This window comes from Lotus japonicus, chromosome 5 (assembly GCF_012489685.1).
Source record: "Lotus japonicus ecotype B-129 chromosome 5, LjGifu_v1.2".
NCBI lineage: Eukaryota > Viridiplantae > Streptophyta > Magnoliopsida > Fabales > Fabaceae > Lotus > Lotus japonicus.
In genome coordinates this window covers 15,161,153-15,188,091 of record NC_080045.1, presented here as the reverse complement: position 1 = coordinate 15,188,091, position 26,939 = coordinate 15,161,153, and the positions used below count along the sequence as shown (strand labels likewise).

At 35.7% G+C, this 26,939-nt stretch overlaps 3 protein-coding genes across 4 annotated transcripts; 2 read left to right on the top strand and 1 right to left on the bottom strand.

Annotated features, from left to right (window-relative positions):
* Positions 1–828: 828 nt before the first annotated feature.
* LOC130719150 (agamous-like MADS-box protein AGL80) lies at positions 829–1,491 on the bottom strand. Its single transcript, XM_057569790.1, has one exon. It carries the CDS (start codon positions 1,489–1,491, stop codon positions 829–831), a length of 663 nt encoding a protein of 220 aa, XP_057425773.1.
* A 9,879-nt stretch (positions 1,492–11,370) lies between these two features.
* Positions 11,371–13,303, top strand: LOC130721344 (uncharacterized). 2 transcript variants are annotated; one of them, XM_057572123.1, is made up of 2 exons: positions 11,371–11,513; positions 11,655–13,303. In XM_057572123.1, the coding sequence occupies exon 2, from the start codon at positions 11,744–11,746 to the stop codon at positions 13,037–13,039; it is 1,296 nt and encodes a 431-aa protein (XP_057428106.1). In that variant the 5' UTR covers positions 11,371–11,513; positions 11,655–11,743; the 3' UTR covers positions 13,040–13,303. The 2 variants fall into 2 exon arrangements, with proteins under 2 accessions (XP_057428106.1, XP_057428105.1); XM_057572122.1 differs by lacking the exon at positions 11,371–11,513 and having other exon boundaries at positions 11,557–13,303.
* Positions 13,304–13,693: 390 nt separating this feature from the next.
* Positions 13,694–18,239, top strand: LOC130720349 (peptidyl-prolyl cis-trans isomerase FKBP16-4, chloroplastic). The gene is made up of 10 exons (XM_057570975.1): positions 13,694–13,861; positions 13,960–14,097; positions 14,176–14,231; positions 14,330–14,385; positions 15,059–15,116; positions 16,003–16,077; positions 16,708–16,797; positions 17,312–17,389; positions 17,794–17,834; positions 17,920–18,239. The coding sequence occupies exons 1-10, from the start codon at positions 13,792–13,794 to the stop codon at positions 17,945–17,947; spliced, it is 690 nt and encodes a 229-aa protein (XP_057426958.1). The 5' UTR covers positions 13,694–13,791; the 3' UTR covers positions 17,948–18,239.
* Positions 18,240–26,939: the final 8,700 nt, after the last annotated feature.

Here is a 26,939-nt window from a genome sequence, read left to right as displayed (position 1 = left end):
ATGTTTCGTGAGGAAGAAGGAGGAGGACGATGATTTATGAATTTCCGAGTTTATTGAGTTTCTGGGTTTGATGAGTTTCTGGAGGGAGGAGAGGATGATGAGTGGTGGTTGAGGGAAGAGGACCAAAATTACAATTGGGAAAAACCTGATTCAATTACATAATTAATTTTTCTAATTAAAATATTATGAAAAAAATGTCACGTCAGCCTTCCGTTAGTTTTTGGATGGAAGATGGAAGGAAAACCAATTCTGCAAACAGAGGTATTTATCCGGGATGCGTAATGCAATTAATTGTTGTTCCACCAGAATCGTGAAAAGGATATAGGTGAGGGACCAAATGTGTAATTAAGCCAAAAGAAAACACATTCAAACACATCATCGAATAGTACCAGACTAAACCATGATTACTTATTACTTTGTCTACACAAATTTAAAGGGAAAAAACGACCAAAAATAGAGCAAATAAAGGGGGATATTCTTAGAACTCAGCGAAAGAGACAACAATTTTTATGGCCTTTAATTTGACATCTTCGAACGTTATCATTGTCTCAACCATTTATTTTTTAAAGCAAAACAAATTTATTGAATTATAAAAGCGTCGAGATACAAGTCCTCTCGATAAAGGATCACAAAACTAAAAAGAGACAAAACCCATACGTCTGCCTCCGTCAGAACAAAACTCAAACTTGCCAACGAATAACACAAAAAAAAAACAACTGGAACCTAGAAATAACAGCAAAACCAATTCGATGATGCCATATAATGACCTACGCCTCGAAGATTTGCTTCTACTACCAAATAAAACCAATAAGAAAAAAACCATCGGCCCTAATCTGAAATATCATCGTCTCCGCCATTGATATATTTAAGAAAAGATGTAAAATCTCGTGTGGCTTTCTTATACATTTCATCACTTTGGCTATGATTCACATGTGCCTCTGCTTGAATAGTTGCTCCATTTGCCACTAAGGTTGAATCTGCCACTTGAGCTTGGCTCTGAGATGTTGAAGCATTGTTGTTTAGTTCAATGAGCCTCTGATCCACTCGCTTCAACTTTTCATCAATTTCCCATTCCATTTGATTCAACTCATCATTGTTCATAGTTCCAGTGATATTTTTATTGCCGATTACTTCAAACAGGCGCAAGGACATCTTTATCTCCTTGTTCTTCCTCTGCATTTTTGCTGAGTTCTCTTTGGCCTTTAGAATCAATTCATTCAACAAGCTCTCCTGGTTCATCATCTTCTTACCCCGCTCCAATTCTGGATAACTTCTAAACTTGGTGATTATCCTTTGAAGCTCCGATGGGGATGGCCATTCCTTTGGTTGAGCATGAAACTCTGTACTATAAATAAGAGCACATGCATCAATCCCACCAGCAAGGATGGTGAGTTCTTCCAGGTTCTTCAGGAGGCCTTTTTTCCTTCTCAAGTATGTTGCCCTCCTTGAAGTTTCATCAGCAATGTACTCAAGCTTCACCTTACCTCGCATGGTGGTGAATATGAGGGAAATTGGGAAAATGTTTTTTTTGTCTTGATCTTGCTACAAGCATCATATTATTTTATAGAGCCCAAAATGATATCAAAAAAGTATTTGATACACTTATCAACATCTTGACCCCATAATCGAGACCCAGCTGTAAATAATGCGCAATCAATTTTATCGTAAAGCACTGGAGCGATAAGATTCAATATTATATGCTAGCTAATTACCAGTTGGGGAACAATAATATAGCCAGCGCTTGTTTGAGAAGATTAAATGAATATGGAGAATAATACTTCTTCTTTTTTTCCCGATAGGAAGCCATAATAATAATTTTAAAAAAATAAAAGAAATCCTCAGAAACATTTCATCTATGACTGTATTTCTAATTTTTAATTGAGTTAAAAAAAATTCATTCACACTTAATGACCGTTAATAATATTAAGAAATTAAATATAAAATATTAATACTTCAACATTAGTTACTAATTACCAATAACGGATTGAAGAAACACATATATTAAAAAAATAAATAATATTATAAATTATTGAATATTATTCGAAAATATAATTTTATTAATAATATTAGTTATTAAAATTATATAAATATATTAATAAATTATCACTAATATTTTAAAACACATGAAAAATTAAAATGTCTTTTAAATAATTACATTATTTATTTCAATTTTATAATATATGTTTTATAATATTTTAATTTTCAATTATATTACCACCATCTCTTTAATTAATGAGTGATCATATCATGAACTTTATACAAAAATATAAACATAACAATATCTAATTTTATAGTATAGAATTTAATTTATATATAAGAAAGTTTAAATTTAATAATTAATAAAATTAATGTTGTGATTTTAGATTAATACAAATTAATGATACATGATCTCACTAATTCTTTATTAATATTGTCATTAATTCTTAAGTTCTAGATAATTTCATACACATAGATATATAAACATGTTTTAATTATATAAAATAAAGTCCTATTCAAAAAAATTATATAAAATAAAGTCAGCATAGTTGGACTCTTTAGCCTTAATGTCTAAGTCTCGAGATGATTAATCTCACACCTGCCAACTGTGGGGCTATCTTGGAAAAATAAAAATAAATTTAAAAAACTTAAAAACTAAACTCATCATCATTTTCTTTAGTTAATTATTTCTTACGAATTCATCATGAACTACATTATTGTTAATTAATTTCAAATATAAAAGTAAATTTTTAAATAGGAAAGTTACAAAAGTAATAAATAATAAAGTTTATAATATAAGCCCTGATAAATACAAATTAATGATATACTATGTCATTATTCTTAATTAACTAGGTATAATACTCGTGCGTTTGACGGATTTATTTACAATATTTTATATTATTTTATTATTATAGTGTAATTAAATATATATTCAAATATTTTTGCATTTTAAATATAACAAAAAATAATTGTGTTAATAAGTTACTTATTTCCATTATTATTTTCATATTAATTATCGACCTAAATTGAGAAAAAATAAAAGGTAAAAACTTTTAATTATCGACCTAAATTATCGACACAAAGTAATATATCTTATATCAAGTAAATATGGTAAATATTTTTGGTACATCGAAAAGATAAATTGCGCCCTCCAGGATTTGATCATTTGACCTTCCCTACCCCAACCCAACCTATATGTTCCTTAAATGTATTTTGTAAATATATGTTTTCGAAATTATTTTTAAATTTTTTAAATGATTCTGTGTGTTGTTTAATAGTAACTATAATGTTGTTTCTCCCCCCCTGTACTCAAGATGACTAAAACTAAGGACACAACTCTGGGTAATGATGCGGGGAAGGAGGGAGAAAATCGCACAGTGTTTGTTGATGGCTTGTTGGAGCACGTATCCTATCAACAAGTAAAGGATTTGTGGGGGGAAGGGTTAGTGAGCTAAGGGAATGATGGGATTTGCAGGGTGAAGGGCCCGGGTTCGAATCCTGGCGAAGGAACTAATTTACTAACAATTAACAACTAACATTTGCCTATAAAAAAAAACACAGGTAAAGGATTTTTTCAAGAAGTTTGTCAGCATAGAGAGTGCCTTTGTCCAAAGACAGAAAAAATGGTACCGCCTGGAAAAGTTTGGATTTATCATATTTACAAACAAGAAAGATGCAGGAAAAGCTATCCAGGGGAGCGTTGGTAAAACTCTAAATGGGGGGCTGGTTAAGGTAACTTGGGCAAAATATCCATTTAGATTGAATAGAGGCAATGGAAGAGAATCCTCTAGCTTGTTTGGAATGAATACGGGATATTTGCCAAAGCTACCGGTGCCACTAAAGACAAACACAACGCTGTAGAGGAGAGAATAGGAGCTGAGTTCTGTTTCATGCCTAGTAGTGAGGATTTGGAGAGGATAAAAAGAATAGTAATCGCTACTACCCGGAATTTTCAAGAAACAGGGGAGATTCGAAGTTTCCTGCTAGCAAAAGGCTTCAGTGACATCAAAGTGAAAAGCTTCGGTTCGAGAGAAGTTGCATTGGAATTCCGTGATAATGAGAGGAATTGTAAGGATAAACACCTCAAATTTATGGTTTAAAATTGTTCCCCCTTTTGCTAGGAAGTTCAGCATCCTCAGTCAGGAGGCCCAGGATCCATACGACATATCTACCAGAGCAAGGAGTGCGTGGAGGATGGGGATTTATCTGAGAATGGTGTATGATTGCTCTGATGAAGAAGCTATCCAAGGATTGACTAACCAGATCAGGTCAAGAAGGTGCTAACTCCATTGCTGTCCCTATTTTACCATGGAGAGGGTGTGGGTATCGTGGAATATTCGAGGCTTGGGACAATCAATGAAGAGATAGCGATAAAACAAGCTCTTAGTAAAGTCAGGCCTGAAAACACTGCTGCAGGAAACAAAAATTAATGAAAATAATAAGAAGGTCTTGGAGGATTGGGCGCGAGGCATGGAGCTCGAAACTAGTCCAGCAGAAGGGGCTTCTGGGGGGCTCCTTATCATGTGGAAGAGGAAATCATTGTCAGTCATCCGGGTATGTAGAAATTCGAGATTCCTCATCCTGTTAGTGAAGCTGCTGAACAGCAATGATATTTGTCTTATTGCAAATGTATATGGCCCTAATGAGGATAGTGAGCGAGGGGAGTTTTTTGCAAACTTGGGGATTCAATTGGGCCAACACGATGGTGCTGCCATAGTGGGAGGTGACTTTAATGCGACTCTAAACGATGATGAGAGAAGGGGTGATGGTAACCACAATGTGGGAGATCAAATTTTCAAGCATTTTGTGTAGCAATATGAGCTTGTTGGGAGCAATAATAGAAAAGAGAGAAGAGAGAAAGAAATATAACACAAGAGTTTTTAACGTGGTTCGGAACACAATGTGTGTACCTACGTCCACGGCTACACTAGGTAGTAATATTTCTTTGGTGTGTATAATGCTTACAATGAGGTGCTTATATATAGTAGGAGTAAGTCAACCTCCTCCTTATTCTAAGCGATGTGGGACTTACAAATAGACTACATAAGCGATGTGGAACTACAAATAGACTACATAACATAACAATTCTCCCACTTGGAGTCTAATTGTAGTAACTTCTTGTAAGCAATAAGCTAATCTGCTCTCCACCTAGTGTAGCGCCTTCGTCTTCAATTATCCTCGAAGGCCAGCTGATGCAATGCAAAGCCTCAGCTTATCAGCTGTAACAGTCTTGGTCAACATATCAACTGGATTCTCTGATCCTAAGATCTTCAACAGAGATAATTCTTCATCATTAATAAGTTCTCTGATGAAATGATACTTCATCTGTATGTGCTTGCATCTAGAGTGAAAGACAGGATTTTTTGCAAGGCAAATAGCACTTTGACTGTCACTAAACAATGGAGGAACATCTTGTTCTTTTCCCACTTCTTTGAGAAAATTCTTCAGCCATATCATCTCCTTGGCTGCTTCTGAAATGGCAACATATTCTGATTCAGTGGTTGAGAGAGCAACTCTATTTTGAAGTTTAGACTTCCAACTCACAGCAGTTCCTCCTAAGGTGAAAATATAACCTGTGGTGCTTTTTCCACCATCTGAGTCTCCTCCTAGATCTGCATCAGAAAACCCCTGTAAAGTGAGATCATTTCTTCTAAAGCATAGACACATTCTTGAAGAACCCTTCAGATATCTCAGTATCCACTTTACACCTTCCCAATGCTCCTTCCCAGGATTTGACATGAATCTGCTGACAACTCCCACAGCAAGTGCTATATCAGGTCTTGTACAAACCATAGCATACATCAAGCTCCCTACTGCAGATGCATAAGGAACTGTTGACATGTAACTTTCTTCTTCATCTGTTTGTGGGGACTGCTTCTTTGAAAACTTTAAGTGATTTCCCAAAGGGGTGCTTCTGGTATTGGCATCTCCAACATTGAATCTGTCCAGTAATTTTTCAACATATTTCTCTTGGGACAACTTCAGAACACCTTCTGATCTATTTCTGGAAATCCTCATACCAAGGATTTGTTTGGCTGGACCAAGATCCTTCATCTCAAAGTTTTCTGACATCTGTTGCTTCAACCTGTTAATTTCAGTCATATTTGATCCTGCTATCAACATGTCATCAACATACAAAGCAAGAATAATATAACTGTCAGCAAATTTCTTAACATAGCAACAATGATCCATGTCACATCTATTAAAACCTGAGTTGCTCATAAACTCATTAAACTTCTTGTACCACTGTCTCGGTGCCTGTTTCAAACCGTACAAGCTTTTGTGAAGCTTGCATACAAGATTCTTCGTGCCTGGAACTTCAAAACCTTCAGGTTGTGTCATATAAATCTCTTCTTCCAAATCACCATGTAGGAATGCAGTTTTAACATCTAACTGCTCCAAGTGAAGATTCTCTGCAACTACAAGACTCAGGATAACTCTTATAGTGGTCATTTTGACAACTGGAGAAAAAATCTCTGTGAAGTCAATTCCTTGCTTCTGCTGAAACCCTTTCACTACAAGTCTTGCCTTGTACCTTCTGCTGCCATCAGATTCTTCCTTCAGCCTATAGACCCATCTGTTCTGTAGAGCTTTCTTTCCTTCTGGTAACTTGGTCAAAGACCATGTTCCATTCTTCTGAAGGGACGTCATCTCGTCTTTCATTGCTAGCTCCCACTTGATAGAGTCATTCCCCTGCATGGCTTCACCAAAATATTCTGGCTCTCCAGCATCAGTTAACAACAGATAATTCAACGAAGGAGAATACCTTTGTGGTGCTTTCGGCGTTCTTGTAAATCTCCTCACTTGAGTTATAGGAGTTTCAATTACTGCTGTTGGCTCTTGTTCCAGCTCAACTTCTACCTCATCATCCTCGTTCTCGGGATTAATCTGGTTTCTTTTGGCTACATCACTTTCTGAAATTTCTTCCAATGCCACTCTTTCAGAAAGTTCCAACTGTTTACTTGAACTCATAGATTCTGCAAAAGACCTGTCTTTATAAAGCACACTTTCATTAAAAGTAACATTTCTGCTTCTAATGATTTTCCTGTTTTGTTCATCCCAAAACCTGTAGCCATACATATCAGACCCATAACCAATAAAGAAACATTTTATGGCCTTGGGGTCCAATTTATCTCTCCTATCGGAGTCTATAAGAACATAAGAGACACAACCGAAGACTTTCAAATGTGAAAGACTTACCTCCTTTCCAGACCATACCTCTTCAGGCAACTGATAATCCAAGGGAACAGATGGTCCCTGATTTATCAGGTAAGTTGCTGTATTAATGGCATCTGCCCAAAACATTTTTGGCAACCCGGACTGGATTCGCATACATCTAGCCCTTTCTTTCAAGGTCCTATTCATTCTTTCCGCGACACCATTTTGCTCAAGTGTACCTGGTATTGTCTTGTCCTTTCCAGACCATACCTCTTCAGGCAACTGATAATCCAAGGGAACAGATGGTCCCCGATTTATCAGGTAAGTTGCTGTATTAATGGCATCTGCCCAAAACATTTTTGGCAACCCGGACTGAATTCGCATACATCTAGCCCTTTCGTTCAAGGTCCTGTTCATTCTTTCCGCGACACCATTTTGCTCAGGTGTACCTGGTATTGTCTTGATCATTCTGATCCCATTTTCTGAACAAAACTTTTTGAACTCCTGGCTGTCATACTCCCCGCCATTATCAGATTTCAGACTCTTAATCTTCAAGCCTGTCTGATTTTCAACTTCTGTTTTCCACCCTTTAAACACAGAAAACACATCAGATTTATTTTTGAGAAAATAAACCCATACCTTTCTTGTTGAGTCATCTATGAAGGTGACATAATAGCGTGAACCTCCAAGAGATTTCACTGGGGCTGGACCCCACACATTTGTATGCACCAATTCGAGCTTTTCTGATTTTGATTTCCTGCCTGCTTTTGAGAAGCTAACCTTTCTTTGTTTCCCCAAAATGCAATGCTCACAAACACCAAGATCAACATGCTTCAAATTTGACACCTTACCCTTTGATGCCATGATCTTCATTCCTTTTTCACTCATGTGTCCAAGTCTTTGATGCCATATAGATGAGCTATTGACAGCTTCAGTTACTGCTATCATGTCCTCCTCTGCAACCATATAAAGGGAGCCTCGTTTCTTTCCTCGAGCTACAACCAGATTGTCTTTCGTCACCTTCCAAGCTCCACCCCCAAAAGTCGTGTGATAACCCTCATCATCCAACTGGCCTATAGAGATCAAATTTCTCTTTATTCCAGGGACATGTCTGACATTATGCAATGTCCAGAGAGTTCCATTAGAGGATCTGATATCAATATCACCTCTTCCCACAATATCAAGTGGTTTTCCATCTGCAAGATAAACCTTTCCAAACTTTCCACATATATAGTTAGATAATAATTCTTTTGAAGGAATAGTATGAAAAGATGCACCTGAATCAATAACCCATGAATCAACAAGACTATCCAAGCTGCAAATTAATACGTCTGCTACTTCCTCAGTTGCTGCATTAGCAGATTCATCATCATCTTACCTCTTTTGGTAATTTTTCTTCTTCCATGGGGCTTTGCATTGATTGGTGAAGTGACCTTTTCTGTCACAATTCCAGCAAGTGATGTCATTCCTGACTCTTGTCTGACTTCTGCCTCTTGATTTTGATCTGCCTCGGCCTTGGCTTTGATTGTGACTCTTCTGGCTACCTCTTCCTCTACTTTCAGTATTCAATGCTGAACCGGAAGTGTTTGAAGACTCTCCTGAATCTTTCCTGCGAATATCTTCGCTTAAGATCAGGTCTCTGATGTCATCAAACTTCAGCTTGTTATCCCTTGCGGAGTTACTAACCGCAGTGACAGTTGCAGCCCAACTATCCGGTAAGGATTGTAACAGACTCAAGGCCATCAATTCGTCGTCAATGGTAATCTTCACTGACGATAGCTGCGAAATGATTGTATTAAAGCTATTAATGTGTTCAGTTACAGAGTTACCTTCTCCCATTCTGAGATTGAATAGACGTCGTATCAGATGTACTTTATTGGCGGCAGATGGCTTCTCGTACATATTTGATAATGCCTTCATCAGATCTGCAGTAGTCTTCTCATTCACAATGTTGAAGGCAAAATTTTTTGATAACGTCAATCTGATCACACCAAGGGCCTGTCGATCTAACAGATCCCAGTCTTCCTGCTTCATGTCGTTTGGCTTCTTCCCTGTCAAGGGTTGATACAACTTCTTTTGGTACAGATAGTCCTCCATCTGCATCTTCCAAAACCCGAAGTCTCTGCCATCGATCCTCTCGATCTTCACCTTCCCTTCTTCTAGCGCCATTGCTCCCACTTCTTCCTCTAAACTGAGGATCTATCCCACGAACCTAAAGCTCTTGATACCAGTTGTTGGGAGCAATAATAGAAAAGAGAGAAGAGAGAAAGAAATATAACACAGGAGTTTTTAACGTGGTTCGGAACACAATGTGTGTACCTACGTCCACGGCTACACTAGGTAGTAATATTTCTTTGGTGTGTATAATGCTTACAATGAGGTGCTTATATATAGTAGGAGTAAGTCAACCTCCTCCTTATTCTAAGCGATGTGGGACTTACAAATAGACTACATAAGCGATGTGGGACTACAAATAGACTACATAACATAACAGAGCTAATAGATCTGCCACTTAGAAATGGTAACTTTACATGGAACAACACAACAAACTGAGGGCTTTGGAGAAAACTTGACCGATGGTTGCTTAATGATGAAGCAATTTTGAGGTTTAATGTGCGGCACAATCAGTTGAGGACTGGAATATCTCTGATCACAGGGCAGTTTCAATTACCTTCGGATCAAATGACTTTGGTCCAAAACCATTTTGCTTCTTCAATTGCTGGCTCATGGAAGAAGGGTTCAAGAAGGTGGTGGAGGATTGGTGGTGCTCGGCTATAGTGGAAGGATGGTCAAGCTATGTCTTAATGCAAAACGTGAAAGGTTTGAGGGGTATATGAGAGTGGAGAAAGAGTAGAGGTGTGTGGGGTACTGAAAAAATAAAAGAACTTGAAGATAATTTATAGGTGGTGGTTGGAAGGATGGAGTGTGAAGGGGTGAGTGTGGAGCTGAGAAAAGAGAGGCTGGTCATCAATCATCATCAATAATCTGTGGATCCTTTATAGAGTTGAGGAAAGTAAATGGCTACAGAAAGCTCAGATCTGGTGGCTCAAGGATGGTGATAAAAATTCCAGATTTTTTCATAAAGTCTGTAAGATCCAAGAAGCTAGAAAGGGCATGCATCACATTCAGCTGAATGGACAAGAGATAACAGACCCAAGAGAGATAGAGGGTGCTGTGGCTTTAAGTTTTTTAAGTATTTGGCTTTGGAACACATGATCCTAAAGCTTCTAGTCCTGCTTTTCAAACCCATAACCAATGCAACTTTTAAGATTTGGTTCTTCATATGAAACTTTAATAATTTATGCCTTAGGTGTTCGGATGCTCCTAAACCATTTTTTTATCTTACGTTTTTAACATAACATATTGGCATAACATGTAGACTTTTAACATTTCTTTATACTTCAAAAAAATCTTTAAGACTTTATTTTGAGTAAAATACCTTGCGGCTTCAAAGAAATTTAATTTCAAACTCCTAATTTAATAAGTCAAGAGTATTAATTCAATGAAACCTACATCAATTTTTTTTTATACACATCTGGTACCCGGTCACCTTTGGATATCGTCAAATTCATGATTTAGTCGAGTTATGATATATACACACCTCTCCACTCCTTTTCCACTTTCATTTTTTATTATTTCTCTTTTCTCTATCAATCAAATCACATATTACATTTTTACTTTCTCTCTCATTTCTTCCTATTTCTCTCTTTCTCCACCTCTTCACACCTCAAACAGTTAAGGACTTAAGGCTCATCATTCCTTCTCGAGAGTGTAATGTGTGGGGAACGAACCCGGGAGCTCTTCCCACACACTCAGCTTGCGTTGCCAACTGAGTTACCCCTCTTGGATCCTACATCAATTTCAAATAATAAAAAAATATGTTAGAAAGTATTAATTAAAGAATATGAAGAAAAGGTTACTTAACCTGTTGTGAGTTACTAATACATTGAAGTTTGCTTTTATCCTTAGATTAGGAAAACTGCCCCTCAGCCTAATTTTACCCGAACTTTAAGTTAGTAGTTATTGTGTTATTTGTAAATATGTGGCCAAATTTCTAATAACAGAAGCATTTAGCACCTAGAGTGCTCATTTCCAAAAGTAACTTCCAAAAGGTACCTTTTTTTTCTTCTTAAACTTACCATTAGTATAAGCTTGAGCATATGGAGAAAATATAATATAACTAATATCACAAATACCTCATGGAAGAAAAGAAGCCCAACATGACAAATATCAATTTCCAAGTGCAATAGATTAATACAGAAAGGAATCAGATTCGTTATAGCTTGAGGAGGATGGTGTTGATGGTGGCGTAGAAGGCCTTTTGGAGTGGTCAAAAAGCCACATGTAAACTATTCTTCCAAACAAAGAAAATAAACAAGGTTAAATTATATAACTTTTTAAAACCTTTGATAGCATTAAGAAGGATCAAATTCAGATTTTTCTGGTTTAGTTTTCAATTGCATTTTGATCATTGGAATAGTCTAACAAACTTCTCCTTTTGTTCTTGATGGAAAACACAGCACTGAAGCCAGAAAATCTAAAGCCAGTTATCCTCAGAGCTGGTGTTCCCCTTGCTGTATCTGTGGCTGGTTTGATCTATGCATGGATCATGGCAAGGAAAAGCTTATCCAAAATCTCTTCTTCATCAGAAAATGAGCCTGATTCCCCTGTAACCAATTGTCATGAAGGAAGTAAACAACATGAAGAAAGCTTTCCTAGCCATTCTTCTATGGAAGATGAAGAACCTGTTGTGACTCTGACACGGACACCGGACACCACACGACACGGATACAGTGACACGGTTAACATCCAAAAAGTGTGTCGTGTCCTTTCTGGGAGCATGGAAATCCTTGACAACCATCCATGTTTGGAACAAGAGATCACTGGCCTAAGAAGCCGAATCGAAAGTCTGCAAATGAGAGAATTGGCCTTAAATTTGCAGTTTGAAGAGTATTGTGAAATGAAAGAGCAAGAATCTCTGCTAATGGAAATCAACAACATGCTGGCATTGGAGACCGCACGCGTCGAATTCTTGGATAGAGAGGCCTCATCCATAGAGGCAGAAACTATGAGATTGGAGAATTTTGCAGTCCAATACCTGAGGATCATTGAACAGCTTGAGTTTTGGAAATCAGAATATGGGATTCTTCAGAGGAAGGTTCAGAAGCTACATAGGAAAACAAAGGCGCAATCCCACTTGATAAAGGAGCAGACTTTGAAGATCAAAGAGGAACAAGAAGAAATCTTGAAGAGCCATGATGCCTTGCAAACAAGGATTAGTGTGATTAACAAGTTAGAGGATGAAATCAGAGAGCTAAAAATGGTTTTGGATCAATTGCAGGAGGAGAAGAATGAACTTCAGAAGAAGCTTGACACAGCAGAAGAATTTCCTTCTAAGGATCAGGTTCATAGAAAACCACTGAAATATTATTTGCAGATTGAATCAGAAGATTACAGCCTGCTTCTGAATGAATTAGAGCAGGTCAAGAAGGAACGCGAAACTGAAGCTGAAGAATTGATTAACTTGAGGAGGATCAATGCTTTCTTAAGGCAAGAGTTATTGGGAAACCATGAGAAACAACAGGATCAGGATAGAGACCATAATATGGAGCTGGAATTTGAAGGGAATGGAGGAGTTATGCAGTATGATTCAGAGCATGAATTTCAGTGTTCCTTTTGGGAGAATCACAAGGTTTCTTGCATTGGTTCTGCTCATAATGATCAAGCAAGTTCCAAAAGGAGAAAGTTGCTTAAAAGGTTGAAGAGATGGGTGGAAGGAAGTGAAAAGGTAAGAGTGAAACCAGAGGAGAAAGGTGAAATTAAGTGTTTTGGTGAGCATTCTGTTTTCTATGGATCACCGAAACCTGAAGTTTCTGCTACTGCAAGGTTTTGTTCTAGTGCTTAAGTCAAAATAGCATGAGCCCCATTTGGATACGAACCAAACAGCCAAATAGCACTGATTAGAGTTTCTCCATTAAAAAGTGCATTAGATAAGTTCTAATATGTGCTTTTTTGGTCCATGTCCAATCTGGCTCAACTAGGTAGTCATTGATACTATCTAATAAAGAAAATTTGATGTCTGATGTATAAGTTGTGACACTGCATTGTTGAAAAATAAATGATGATGCAATTTCATTTTAAACTTTATATACATTATAATTTGTTTATTGCTGCAAGGAGAATATTGGTTAAAATAAATTTAGTTATATATTATAGATTATACATTATACATTATAATCTTTAACGTGATTGGACGATGAGTTATTTAACCCAAACTTTCTCATGAATCATTTAGACAACTCCATTAAAAATTATGAGACCAAGATTGCTTGTTTAAAAAATGAAACAACTAAATCGCACAATTTTGGTAGATGGAAAAAAAAATTAGCCCAATAATTTATCTCGCATTACTAGTGTGGGGTATTTATAATTGCGTATGTTAGATATTTTGTGTGTAAATGAAGTGAGTGTGTGAATAATCATATCATCTTTTCATTTCAGAATCTGTAATCTCTAACTGGTTCAAAATTGTGGATGCAATCAACCGCACGTTATCCTCTCCTTATTTTCTTTCTTTTTCCTCTCAACCAAAACTAGACTAAATCTATAATAATAAATAAACTAGACTCTGGTCTCACATTAATAGTCAACAACATCATGGAACTCTCTCTGATCCGTCCTCCTATGCTTCTTCATTGCCCCCTCAACTCCATTCTCTTCTCAACAAGTAACTCCTCTTAATTTACTCTTCTTCTCTATTATATATGTTCTTGTTGCTTTCATCCAAGCTATGCTAAGGCATTTCACATTTCACTTACTCCACAGGGACACACAACAAAACATCATACAGGTTACCATGCCGCTGCTCATGTTCTTCCTCTAATAAAACTGCTGCAGAACCAGTTACAGAGTCTTTACAGATTGAAGGAAGAAGAGAATTACTCAGTTGTCTCATCACAACTGGTTGGTTTTCTATCTTTTATTATTCTCTTCATACATGCCATTCAATGTGACTTGGTTGAATGTTTTGTCTTGTGTCAGTTGCTGGAGTCTTTGCATGTGATGTGGCTGGAGCTGTTAGCACAAGTAGAAGAGCTGTATGTTACCCCATTATGTTATTTGAGAAAATAAGAAAGGATGAATTTGAAAAAAATTAAGTACTAATTGGAATTGTGCACTTTTTTGGTCTCTGAAGCTACGAGGAGCAAAAATTCCTGAAAGTGATTTCACAACCTTGCCCAATGGTCTGAAGTAAGTGTAAATCACCTCTCAAATCCCTTTAATTGTGGATCCTTCTAACTTCGGCTATAGCATCAGATTCAGATGACTAATGACTTAGTTAGTGAGTGTTCGGATTAGCGCCCATCAAAATTGATTTTAGTAAACTGATTACAGTAAAAGTAAAAGTGAGTTTAAAGTAAAGTGATTTATGAAAAGGTAACTTTTGTTGGGTAATATTGTGAAATTCTGTTGTAAAATCCCACAACTGATTATGTTCAACTCAGAAGCTACTCTTCTAGCTTCTATTAGAATTGATTAGGGGTCTGAAACCAATTATGCAAAATGACTCTCAAACATCAATATTTTTATCCATAGTTGATTTTACACTATTTGAATCGATTATGGAGTTTCCCAATGGAAACCAAGCACACTGCTTGATGATTAGAAGTGTGTTAAAACCCCTTGAAATAGATATAACCATTAGAGAAATTCCCCCACATATAAGATGTATATAAGTTTTATTCAGCTCAGAGAAACAGACTCTGGTACTTTGGTTTGATTGGCTGCATTTGATAGACTAATCTTTAGTTTTTTTTTCAATGTTTGATTTTGAAACTTCCACACTATTTTTTTAGTTGATTTCATTTTTGAGATGTGTATAGCTAGTTGGGGCCAGTTTGTGATGAAACTCTGATATCTCCAGGTACTATGATTTGAAAGTTGGGAATGGAGCTGAGGCTGTAAAAGGATCGCGTGTCGCAGTACGGTTGTAATGCAGTTAATTATGTTTCACTCTTCAGTTCTTCTGCATCATATAGAGTTTACTCAGAAGAGCTCCTAGATATGTCAATATGATACACATAGTACACCTTTAAAAATTTGTTTCTATAGAGAGCCTTCCTGAACACTTTCGAGTCATAAACTATATGGTGGGATTACAGATTACCATTTAGTTTGGTCTTCAATACCGACTCAATTCTAGAATTATTTGAAGGGGAAACTGTAAAGTTGCTCAGTGGCCAAAGCTTGTCAATGTTTTCAACTTCACCAGTAAACCTGATGGATGCATATTAAATTATATTCTGAACACTGAAATTTACATAACATGGATTTCAATTTCATATCTACTTAAATTTTGGACAAAAGAAGACCACAAAAACTGAAGCGGTGAGAATGATCAAAAGATAAACGATCAGATGCCTGAAATTGTTGATGATTGACTTTTTCTATTGCTAGCATTTGTTAACCTTCAGTCTCTATAATTACATGAGCCAATGACTAGATAATACTCTCAGGTGTCTCACAGTTATTAAGAAAATGATATTTTGTTGAATACTTTATAAGGATTCATTTAATTGTGAAAAGAATTCCAATATAGCACCTGATTGATTCTAGCAGAATATTAATGTGTTTCTGTTCTGGTGCTGATAGGTTGATATGTGCATCCATGTATACTAATCTTATGAGTTTCTCCTTCCCCTCTCCCCCTCCCCTTCCCCCCTTCATTTGCAAAAGCAATTTATTAGTGTTTATATGTTACTGATCTTATGAGCTTCTCCTTCCCCTCCCCCCCTCATTTGCAAGTGCAATTTATTAGTGTTTATATGTTACTCATAATTTAGAAATAATCAGATTATCATATTTTAGGTTCATTATGTTGCTAAGTGGAGAGGTATCACCTTTATGACCAGTAGACAAGGAATGGGCGTTGGAGGAGGAACGGTATAGTCCAAGTAACTCTCCCAAAATCTACTTATCCACTAATTGATAGTTCTAAGTGAACAGGTTTTTCCTTGTATAAACAAGGTAGTTCCTCATGTACAAAACTCTTACAGCAAATATTTCCATATTTATGTGAAGTATGTTGACTAGTAGACCAACTTGATAAGATAAAAAAAACTCAATCTCGAATCACCTTATGGTATCTCTCCCTTTGACCAGGATACATCACAATTTTTTAACTTAGTCCAATTATAGCTTTGGTTAAAAAATGAAGGAACATGTGTTACTACTTATTAGCTGTGTAACTGAAATCTATCCCCTCTCATTCAACATCCCATCACATTGTTTTCTAGGACTATGAGTGCATTTGTTTCAGGTAAAAAAAAAATGATTTTTAACTACCTAAAAAAAGATATTTTTTTTAGAGATCTTATAGAAAAGCATAAGCTGATATGCACTCAGACATGTGGAAATATCAATGTGTGCTGTCCACTTGGTTTCCTGACAAGATGAATTCTGATTCCATGTCCATGATGATATCTAGACGGCCATAATGTATAAATCTATGATACTTTTTTTGTTGTAAAATTTGAGTGTTGATTAATTGGAACATTTGTGAAATTACTGCAGCCGTATGGATTTGATGTAGGCGAATCTGAGAGAGGAAATGTCCTCAAAGGGTTGGATTTAGGAGTGCAGGGCATGCGAGTAGGAGGCCAGGTAAAAGCAGATTCTACAAGCTGGTCTCTTTGTTTTGTTACAAATTTCATCCTAATCTGGACAATCAGTAAAACTAAGTGTGTGAATCCTTTTTTTCAATTTGATCTGAGAAGCTTATCAGCCACTACTCAGAAAACTACAGAGCAACACATTGAAATTGAAACTACTTTAAATTTCTACCCTTTATGATCATATAATTATTCAAGCATTTTATATATTTAGCCATTTAGACTATGAAGTTTTTTTTGTTGCACAACTAGACCTAAAAGAAGTTGGAAGGGGTTCTGACATCTCACTAAGTTATCTTAGCACACTATGAGCCCATTTGGATACGGTCTTACTGAAGCTTATCTACTAGAAAAAGCATTAAATAAGCTTCAATAAGTACTCTTTGGTTTGCATCCAACACAGGTTCTATCTGGGATAACATTTTTGTAATAAGTGGCTGTAAATCGGTTACATTTTGGGTTGGATCATAGGTTTCATTCAGTGTAATTTAGTTGGTTTTCTGCAGCGATTGTTAATTGTTCCTCCTGAACTTGCGTACGGAAAGAAGGGAGTCCAAGAAATACCTCCAAATGCAACAATAGAGGTGAATTATTCTGATCTCTTTGTTATGACTTGTTTAGGCTATTAGATGCTAAAATTAACACTTTAGCTCCATATCACATGATGTACTTCTGCATCTACATAAACCAAATATTGTTCTAGGTTGAATTATTAAATTTCTGACTCCCTCTATAACCACCATTGCTCTAACTGATCAGATACATTTGGCAAATAGACATCAGTAAAAAGGAGAATCAATCCATGGTCTAAAGACTTAATTTGATTTTAAGGATGAAAAATGCTTGTTTTGGGTTTTCATTGGTCAATAAAATTTGTGAAGATCCCAAATGTTGTGATGATATGTGAAATACCTAATCTAAACGCCCTTGATCTACTACATTTCAATTTATAGCAATACTGATTTCAACCTATTATTGCGGATTGCAGGTAGATATTGAACTGCTTTCCATCAAACAAAGTCCATTTGGGTAAGTAATGGTTCCATAAAATTTCTATGTTACAATATTAGGGACTCCTTTAGACTGCAAATTTCAATGATTTTGTGTTGTGCAGGACTGCGGTAAAGATCGTCGAAGGTTGATGATACAAGTGCTAACTTGGCAAATCATGAGAAACAAGACCGTCCTTATTTCACCGTTGTGAAAGAACCTGGATTTTAACCTGGACTTCCAAATAAGAAACAGGGAAAAAGTTTGAACTCAAAAATTTGATTATATGTATCCAATTCAGGGCTTGTGTAGCTGTGTTTGCTAGAAATCAGAAAGTTCATTAAAGGTGGACGCCAAATATATAAACCAAAATGAAGGGCGGAAGAATGAACAAAAAATAACAAAGGAAAGAATGAAAACTGTACAAGTTTTTATCTTGTCTCATACTCTCATTCAATGTCATATGTACTATCAGTAGTGCAAAAATCAAATTTAAGTAAAACTTGGAATTTGCCTCCAAATATTTAAAAAAAAAATCTGAATTGGCTGCAAAGAATAGTTGGCTGCATAGGATCCAAAGGATAAGACAACATTTATACAGATGAACAAAACTCTCTTCAATTATTAAGCTGATAGCCAACCACATCCTTTAAAACTCAGAAACCTATTCCTACAGACTAAATGTTTTCATATCTAATAAACATGCACATTTCTAAGAATCATGGAAATTTCTATGCTTTCATGACCTTCATCTCAAAATTGTCTTCTGATGGAGCAGGCTTTGATGAAATTGCTTCCTGATTCCGTCTCTGCTGCTCTTCATTTACAGCATCAGGTTTCCACGCCTATGAATGTACCTTCACGGTTGAGTTAGTCCATATTATATACACACATGAACAAGATCATCACTAAAATCCATGTTTAAGAAGATTACCAGTAGAGCTCTGTCTTCTTCATTTCATCATTATAACTTCCTCTATAGCTTCAGGTGCAGATTTGACTACACAAAAAAAAATATCATCATAATTTTGCGATTTAAGAAGCCTATAAAAGTGTCTATTTATTTATCACAAACAACTAAGACAAAAAAAAAGCTTTCACAATGGAGTCCATCTAAATCAATAACACGCATTGGAGTGAACTTGATCTTTGCTAATTTATCTGACTGAGCTTTCTTGCCATCTAATGGTACAATGCCAGATCGTTCTAAAGATGGCACCAAAGCTCCAGTCAGAGAAATTAGCATAAACGGATATGGTTGAAGATTAGAAGAAGAATATGGTGGTGTGATGGGTATTTGAAGAAAGAAAGGAAAGCATTGGTGCTGTGTGGTTAGGCTTAACAGGTTGCAGTGGGTGAAGGTATGCCCCCTTCCCCTATAAGCTATCCCTCTTTTGTCTATTACGCATCCTCTTTGCAACGGAGTGTGTGTGAGATTGGTTTTTCTGTTCTTTGCTTGTGTGTGTGTGATTGCTTTATTTGTTATTGGCTTGTGTGATTGCTTTTTTGTTCTTGGCTTGTGTGTATGATTGCCCTTTTGTGCTTTGCTTGTGTGTGAGATTTCTATTTTTGTGTGTGGTGCATATAGGGATGTCAGGTAGGGTCGGAGATAGTATTATAGTATTCATTTTCATACTTACATTTTAGAACGTAATCATACTCATTTTCATATTTGCGTGGATAACGACTTGAATGTTTGTCCTCATATTCTATAGGCTCGTACTCATACTTATTATCAGCAATTTAGTTACCCAAAATATAATAGCTCGTTTGATATGCTTATTAGGTCTGATAGTATAAACTTATACAATACAAATTAAAATATAAGGGTTCTCGTTTGCCAAACTTTCCCTTTAACACTAAGTATATCGACCTTGCGATAGCTTCAGTCGCTCCCTCCCAATTTCATTAGGAACTGGGAAGAATTATCCATGCAATTCATTCATCACTTTATCACTAGCAAAGGCTCACCAAAATCTTCACACTCTTTGGAAAAGTTGAAGCAATAAAAAAAACAACAGGTTACAGGATCTCCTTAGCAAATTTTACAAGAAGGCGACCATCGTCCCAAGTCTAGACCCAAAGGTCAAGCTTCATTTGGTATGTGTGATTAGGATTGATACTCCATTCCACACCACCATAGGATATGACAGAATTCTCAAGGAGGACAACGAAATATGTCAACATGGAGGATAGTCTAGCAGGGCCGATAGGAAAAATGATGATAGCGAAAGGTAAAACCCAAAGCAAGAAGAAAGGTAACTCCGAGTGAAGTCATCATGATAGGAAGAATTTCGGAAGGAGGTATGGAAGGCATTCTTTAATTACTTAACATTAACTTCTTCAAGGATCTACAAAGAGGTCATGAATACTGCTTTTACTCATGCGCCTTGCCCTACACCACTCAAGAAGCCCAAAAATACTTCGACTCTTCAAAGTATTGTGAATACCATGATAGTCATGGTGATAATACATACAATTGTTGTAAATACTAGATAGCAACCTAATAGGGGGTGAATTAGGTTTGCAACAAAATAATCATCAATTTAAAAAATTACAAACTCATAATCTTAAACGTAACAAAAGCGTAAACTGATAACTAGAATGAATATCAAGTAAACTAATAAAATGCAATGCAGAATGTAAAGAGATAAAGGGTTAAGAATATCAAACACAGCGATATATCTTGGTTCACTTTCACCAACCAAAGGCTACATCAAGTCTCCCTTTCTGATTCGGGGATTTTTCCACTATATATAATCGATGTTCAGTATAAGCCTCACACCAAGACTTTCAAGAGTCAAGAGCATCCCCAAGAAATGACACGACTTCCTTGTTGCATAGCACTCACCAAACTCTATGGTAGACTTTGAATCTCCCGATTCAAATGACCTTTTTCACAATCATCAAATCCTATAATGATCTTCAGTTCTTCACCAAACACTATGGTGGAACAAGAATCACTCTGATTCTAAGAGGAGAAGAAGAACTTTACAATTACTTAGGAATTCTCTACTCAATCTAGATAATAGAATCCTTTTCAAGAACAAGTTTAAGCATAATATCACCAAAGGCACATAATTTTCTGGTTTATAAAATTGACATCATTTTCACTCTGTAAATTTGAAAAGTTGTGGTATATTCAAGGCCTAAACATTGTATTTATAGAGGGTAGAAAGACACCATGAAATAAGAAAATATTTGAGTGATCAAAAGGCATACCGGTTGATATTTAAAATATATCCGTTATAGTGCAAACCAGAAATGGAAAACGTTCTGTTAAATTGGTCACGTCCCGGCGATGCAGAGGCATGAAGAGATGCTATTTTGAATTGCCAAAAACGTTTCCAAATCTGTGTTCCCTGTACGTGCATCAGGTTTTAGTTTTGAAACCATGCACTTGGTTTCAACTTCTTTTAAAAATACAATTTAAACTTTTCTTCTCAACGGGTTGTCTAAGGGCTTGTTTAGTTGCAGTTTTGTTTTCAGTTTTTAAAAACAATTTTCAGAAACAATTTTTAAAAACAGTTTTCAGAAAAAAAAAATGTTTTCAAACATTTAGAAAACTGATCTGAAAACTTAAAATAGAAACTGAAAACATATTTTAGCTGTTTTATTTTTTATTTTTAAAAACTGAAAATGATAACAGTTTTCAAAAACAATTTTTGAAAACAGGTCATACCAAACAAGTTTTCAGTTTTTAAAAATTGAAAACTGGTTTGAAAACAGAAAACAAAAAATGACTCATGTAGGTTACTAACCCACAACTCAATTGACCAATATGATTTTTTATAAATAAATTTCCAACTCACTTATCTTCATGTGATTGGATGATGAGTTATTTAACTCAAACTTTCTCATTGGTCATTTAGACAACCTCTCCTTGTCAATGTAATTTTTCAAAGTTTTGCTCTTCAATTCAATAAAAAAAATTGAAACCAATTTGTTTAAACCAATAGCCATGCAATCAAAAGACTTACTACTTTTGTCTTTTTATTAAAAATTTAATGTGTGGGCACCGTCAGTGTAAATTTTGTTTACACAGTCACTCAATTGAATTCTGTCACATCAGTAAATATATTTTTGTTGTAATTAAAATTTAAGGTGAAAGTTATTATTCCATCTACGTGACATGTTGTGTTTGTTTGATTGTCAGTGTAAAACAGTTTTATACTGACAGTGCATACCCATTAAACTCTTTTATTAAATTTCAAAACTTGCAATTCAATTAAAACAATTGAAACCAATTTGTTTAAACAAATATAGCCACTAGGGGTGCATATGGCTGAGTCAACCCAATGAAACCGCCCAACCCAACTCGGTCCAATGATAAAAATGCGAGTTATATTGGACAAACAGGTCCACTGGATGAATTTTATTACAATTCAATCATCTTTAGATTGAATATCGGATTTTATAATAATTCATCCAACCCGAAATCCAATCATATAATAATATTATATTTTTAATAATTTCAATTTTTACCTAACCTACTAACCTACTAGTAGGGTACGTATGTGATTTATGGGGCTTTGAGTCCTACTACTTGAGTGATTTTTAGGAGACTTGGAGACTGATTTGTTTGTAATTACTTTTCATATTTAAAGGCTTGGAGTACTTGTTTAGTTATGTGTCGTTGTATAGATGTGTGTAGACAGTTATTATGAACTTGTGATGTAATTGCATGTTGGAGAATTAGAGTACTTGTTTTTTAATATTTTTCAATATTCCAGATTTATTTTTATTTTAATATAGCGATCCAATTAATCCACCAAAACCAAGCCGAAGATTGTCGGATTGGGTTGGTTCGAGTATGTAGGTAAAAAATTACGAAATCGAACACAACCCAACTTAAACAGTTTTGATCAGTTTAAATCCTAATTAGTTTTAAAATTTATGTAGCCAACTAGGGATGGCAATGGGTAGGATCGGGCACGGGTTTTACAATTACCAAACTCAAACCCAAATCTCAGAACCCAAACCCAAACCCAAACACAAGCTCTTATGGGCGATAAAATGAAATCCATGCCCAAACCTATTGGGTTTCGGATTTACCCGAAACTCAAACCCAAACTCATTCCTTACGTGAAATAGCAACCCGATCCAGAACCTACTTTCATCTTCATTCATCACCAATGTGAGACAACAATAATTTAGAGTTTACTTTCTCAAACATACAAAAGTACAATTAATCATCAAACACTAACAACAAAGTTTATAAATATATACATGTATGAGAATTTTTTTGTAATTTTATGTTTTGGGTATCTTTGGGTTCGGGTTTGGGCGGGTATGGACACGGATTTAACTAATACCAAACTCAAACCCATAAACTGCTACAGTAACAGGCAAAAGCTAAACCCAAACCCAAATCCAGTCAACTCGATTTTTGTCCGTCAAATCGGATCGGGTTCGGGCGGGTACCCATGGGTTTGGGCAAAATTATCATCCCTAAGCCCAACCCATGTGCAGTCCTAATAGTCATGCAATCAAAAGACTTACTGCTTTTGTCTTTTTATTAAATTTTAAAACTTACAGAAAATCCGTGCGTTGTCTCATGGAATTTTAGTTTTATCGAATGCTACTAATACGTTTTTAGATTTCAATTCCATTTTTATTTTAAACCAATATTAAACTTCATTTATCAAACTATATTTAACTTAAATTAAAAAAAAACTATATTTAACTTCAAACCAAAATTAAGAGGCCAACAATATTAAGTTATAAAAACCACGTCCACTATACACTAAGTGAATTTAATTTTGTGAATACTCAGATTTTTTACTTCCACTAAATAAAATCTTGTAACTTTATTTGAAGTCCATTTTTTAGTGGTTTAATTTCTATCTCTTTTAATTTGGAAAACACTTTACCCTTGATTATTTAATTTTAATCAACCTTAAGTGATATCAAACTTAAAATGAACTTTTAAAGGTCTGACCCATAACTAGAAAGCCATAAAACTTATTTATTAAACCTTGATTCCTTGTGCTTTCCAATATTTATGGTTTTCAGCCTTTTTCTTCTATCTTGATGTTGTTGTTTTCATCAAAACCTAGCCAATGTCAAGGAGAGGCTCTTCTTCACAATCTCTCCCTTTTTTATGATGACAAACACATCATGAAGTTTCTTATTCATCTTTAAGTGTCTCTTGCTATTTCTAGTATGCTTTTGAGTAACTCCCCCTATCTTGTATAGCTTCCCCTTTCATTTGTAATTAAAGTCTTCGATGCCCCGAAATAGCATGAACAAGACCAACCTTTCTCCCCCTTTTGACATTATCAAAAAGAAGAAAAAGTAATAAAATCTAAGACAAAGAAATATGGAAAAGATACATCATGACAATTGAAGTGCTAAATGAGTGATATAGTAGGGCTGTCCATGCTGGTCCGAACCGAACCGGACCCGAACAAACCTTACTAAAACCATGTGATTTACTTGTGCCTTGAACAACCGATCTTTATATAACAATGTTTGCATTTGGTTTCCAAGCACACCTACAAAATAAAAAATGGTTCACCCAATAATATCTGGATCCTTTTAGGTTAGTAACTTTCTCAACCCATACATATTCTCCATTAGGTACACCATATCTTCTAATATAACATGTATTAGGAGTGTGACCTTGAAAGTTACAGTAAAAGAAAGTAGGTTTCTTGTAAATTATTTTCTTCTTAGGGGCACAAGAAGCATTCTTGTTATATGTCTTTCTAGGTTGATCATTATTATGCACCTTTCTTGTTTGAACAGGGTTATAAGTATTACTTGATTTGACAAATATGGTCTTCTTAACTCCACTAGATTTACCATAGTTTGAATACTCTAGTACACTTCTATCATTAGCATACATTTGGTTACTTAATAGACGTATTATCCAAATATTTCTTACCTTTTCCATAGTTGCATATTACTTGATTTAATTCCACAATCTTAGATTCAAGAGATGCACATTTATCACATTTTTAACAATCATTTTGAGTATCCATTTTATATTTAATTTTATCTAACTCATCTTGCATGCTTTTAGATTTACTTTCTAAAGATGAAATAGTTTTCTTGTGTTTAGCACAAAACTTAGAAAGCTTTAAACATTCATCATGCAAATCATCAAAAGCACTTTGTAATTATTCATAAGAAGGTTTATCATTTGAATAACATACCTCATCATTTTCTTCATCTGAGAGATGTGATGTCGTTAATGAGATGTGTGCTTGTTCATCATTTTCAGAATCTGAAGATGAACTGATAAGAAGAAGAAAAGTGTAGCGTTTGTTTCCAACACTGAAGAAGATGAAGATCAGAGTAAGAAGGATACAGGTGAAAGTATTTCTAAAGCTAAAGCAGTTCTTGGTAGAAATTTTAACAAAGCTTTGAAGAGATTTGACGAAATGTCAAGGAAAAATGTTCAGGACAAGTCGCTCGACATTACCAGAAACTTTTATTTTCAATGCAAAGGCAAGGATGAAGAAAAATCTAGCAAGGGCAAATGGGTCCAGTGTCATGAATGTGAAGGGTATGGTCATATCAAAGCAGAATGTCCAACGTTTTTTAAGAAGCAAGGAAAAAGGATGATGGTCACTTGGTCTGATGAAGATTCTGAAGGAGATAAGAAATCAAGTAATAGGACTCACTAGACGATGTATCTCTGATAATGAGTCTAGCGATGAAGGCGTCTCAGATGAAGAGCTGGCTGAGACATACAAGTTGTTGTATATCAAGTGGGAAGAAGCATGCAAGCATGAGGAACATTTGAAGAAAATTGTAAATGACTTGCTTGTTGAGAAAGAGAAAGTTCATATCACTAATGCCAAGCTGCAGGAGGAGGTAACATTTCTGAACTCATAGCTTGAAGGTATGACAAAATCTATTCGTATGTTAAACTATGGCTCTAATGTGTTGGATGAGATTCTGGAAGTGGGAAAGACATCTAAGGATATGAAGGGAATAGGATTTTATTATGGAACTACAACAATAGAAACCAAAGCTGTCACCCCAAAATTTGTTCCTCAAGAAAGGCAAACTGAATTTCAGATGTCGAACCACAAGTCTCAACATGTTAATCAATATGTGTATCCCTCTTTCAGAAACTCTAAGAACTCAACCTGGAGATGTCATTATTGTGGGAAATATGGTCATATAAGGCCCTACTGTTACATATTGTACGGATTTCCTCAACAAAATGATCAACCAAGGATCAATTCACAGGTTGTTCAAGTAAGGAAAGAGTGGAAAACAAGAGGGATTAAAGAGAAAAAGAAGGAAAAGATTGTGAGACTCTTCGTCATATCCTCAAGACCAACAAGAAAGTTGCTTTTGTATTGGATATGAAGAAAGAAAAGAAGGAGAGTCCGTGTACCAAGACAGGATCTCTGAAATGGAAGAAAGTTTTTGTTAGTGATTCAGAGACAAATGTTCAAGATGATGTCCAGGACATTGTGCCATCTGCTGGAAAGAAGGCAGATGACAAGAGAGTTCCTGTGAATGTTCCCCTGCTCTGCTAGACAATGTGTCATTCCATCCGGAAGCAAGTGTTCAGAAGTAGAATTATGTTTCTCAGGGAAAGATTGCTCCCGAGAGAGAGTGTTGTCAAGAAGCTTTGGAGTGAAAGGAGATCATGAAATTTCTTGTTGATGTTGGGCTGTAATAACTCTATGACCATCTGTTCTGTGTACTGTTCTGAGCACTTATTTTGCTACTGTTATGTGATATCTTTTGGTTATTCTACTCCAAGTGTTCTAAGTGTTTTTCCTGAGGCATCTTTGTCAAATTGTGCTAACAAGGGGGAGTAGTTGTTGGCAGTATCTGATCTGAACATATGGTTCTGTTATTTGACATGGGAGTGATGTTTTCTAAACATGGTAGTTCATGTTATTCAGAGTTATCATGATTGGTAATTCTGTGGAGTTCTGAAGTTGATATAGCCTGATAAATTCGTCGCTTATGTGTCTATGATGTTCTGTTGGCTACCTATGGTCACTGTTGAAGAACTTCTGTTAAGTTCTGTTTGGGCTCTCAGGCATGCTCTGGTGTTTTGATTCTCTGGTATGTACCTTACTTCTGATGATGTTCTTTGTGTGCCTTTGACAAATTATGCTAATAAGGGGAAAAAGTAGTAGCTTGTTGTTGCTGTAAGACCAAGATTTG

Excerpts from the sequence above, each read along its gene's own strand:
- LOC130719150 (XM_057569790.1), bottom strand. The coding sequence starts at position 1,491 with ATGCGAGGTAAGGTGAAGCTTGAGTACATTGCTGATGAAACTTCAAGG.
- LOC130720349 (XM_057570975.1), top strand. The coding sequence starts at position 13,792 with ATGGAACTCTCTCTGATCCGTCCTCCTATGCTTCTTCATTGCCCCCTC. Across the intron at positions 14,098-14,175 it reads CAGTTGTCTCATCACAACTG|TTGCTGGAGTCTTTGCATGT; the intron begins GTTGGTTTTCTA and ends GTCTTGTGTCAG. Across the intron at positions 14,232-14,329 it reads TTAGCACAAGTAGAAGAGCT|CTACGAGGAGCAAAAATTCC; the intron begins GTATGTTACCCC and ends TGGTCTCTGAAG.
- LOC130721344 (XM_057572122.1), top strand. The coding sequence starts at position 11,642 with ATGGAAAACACAGCACTGAAGCCAGAAAATCTAAAGCCAGTTATCCTC.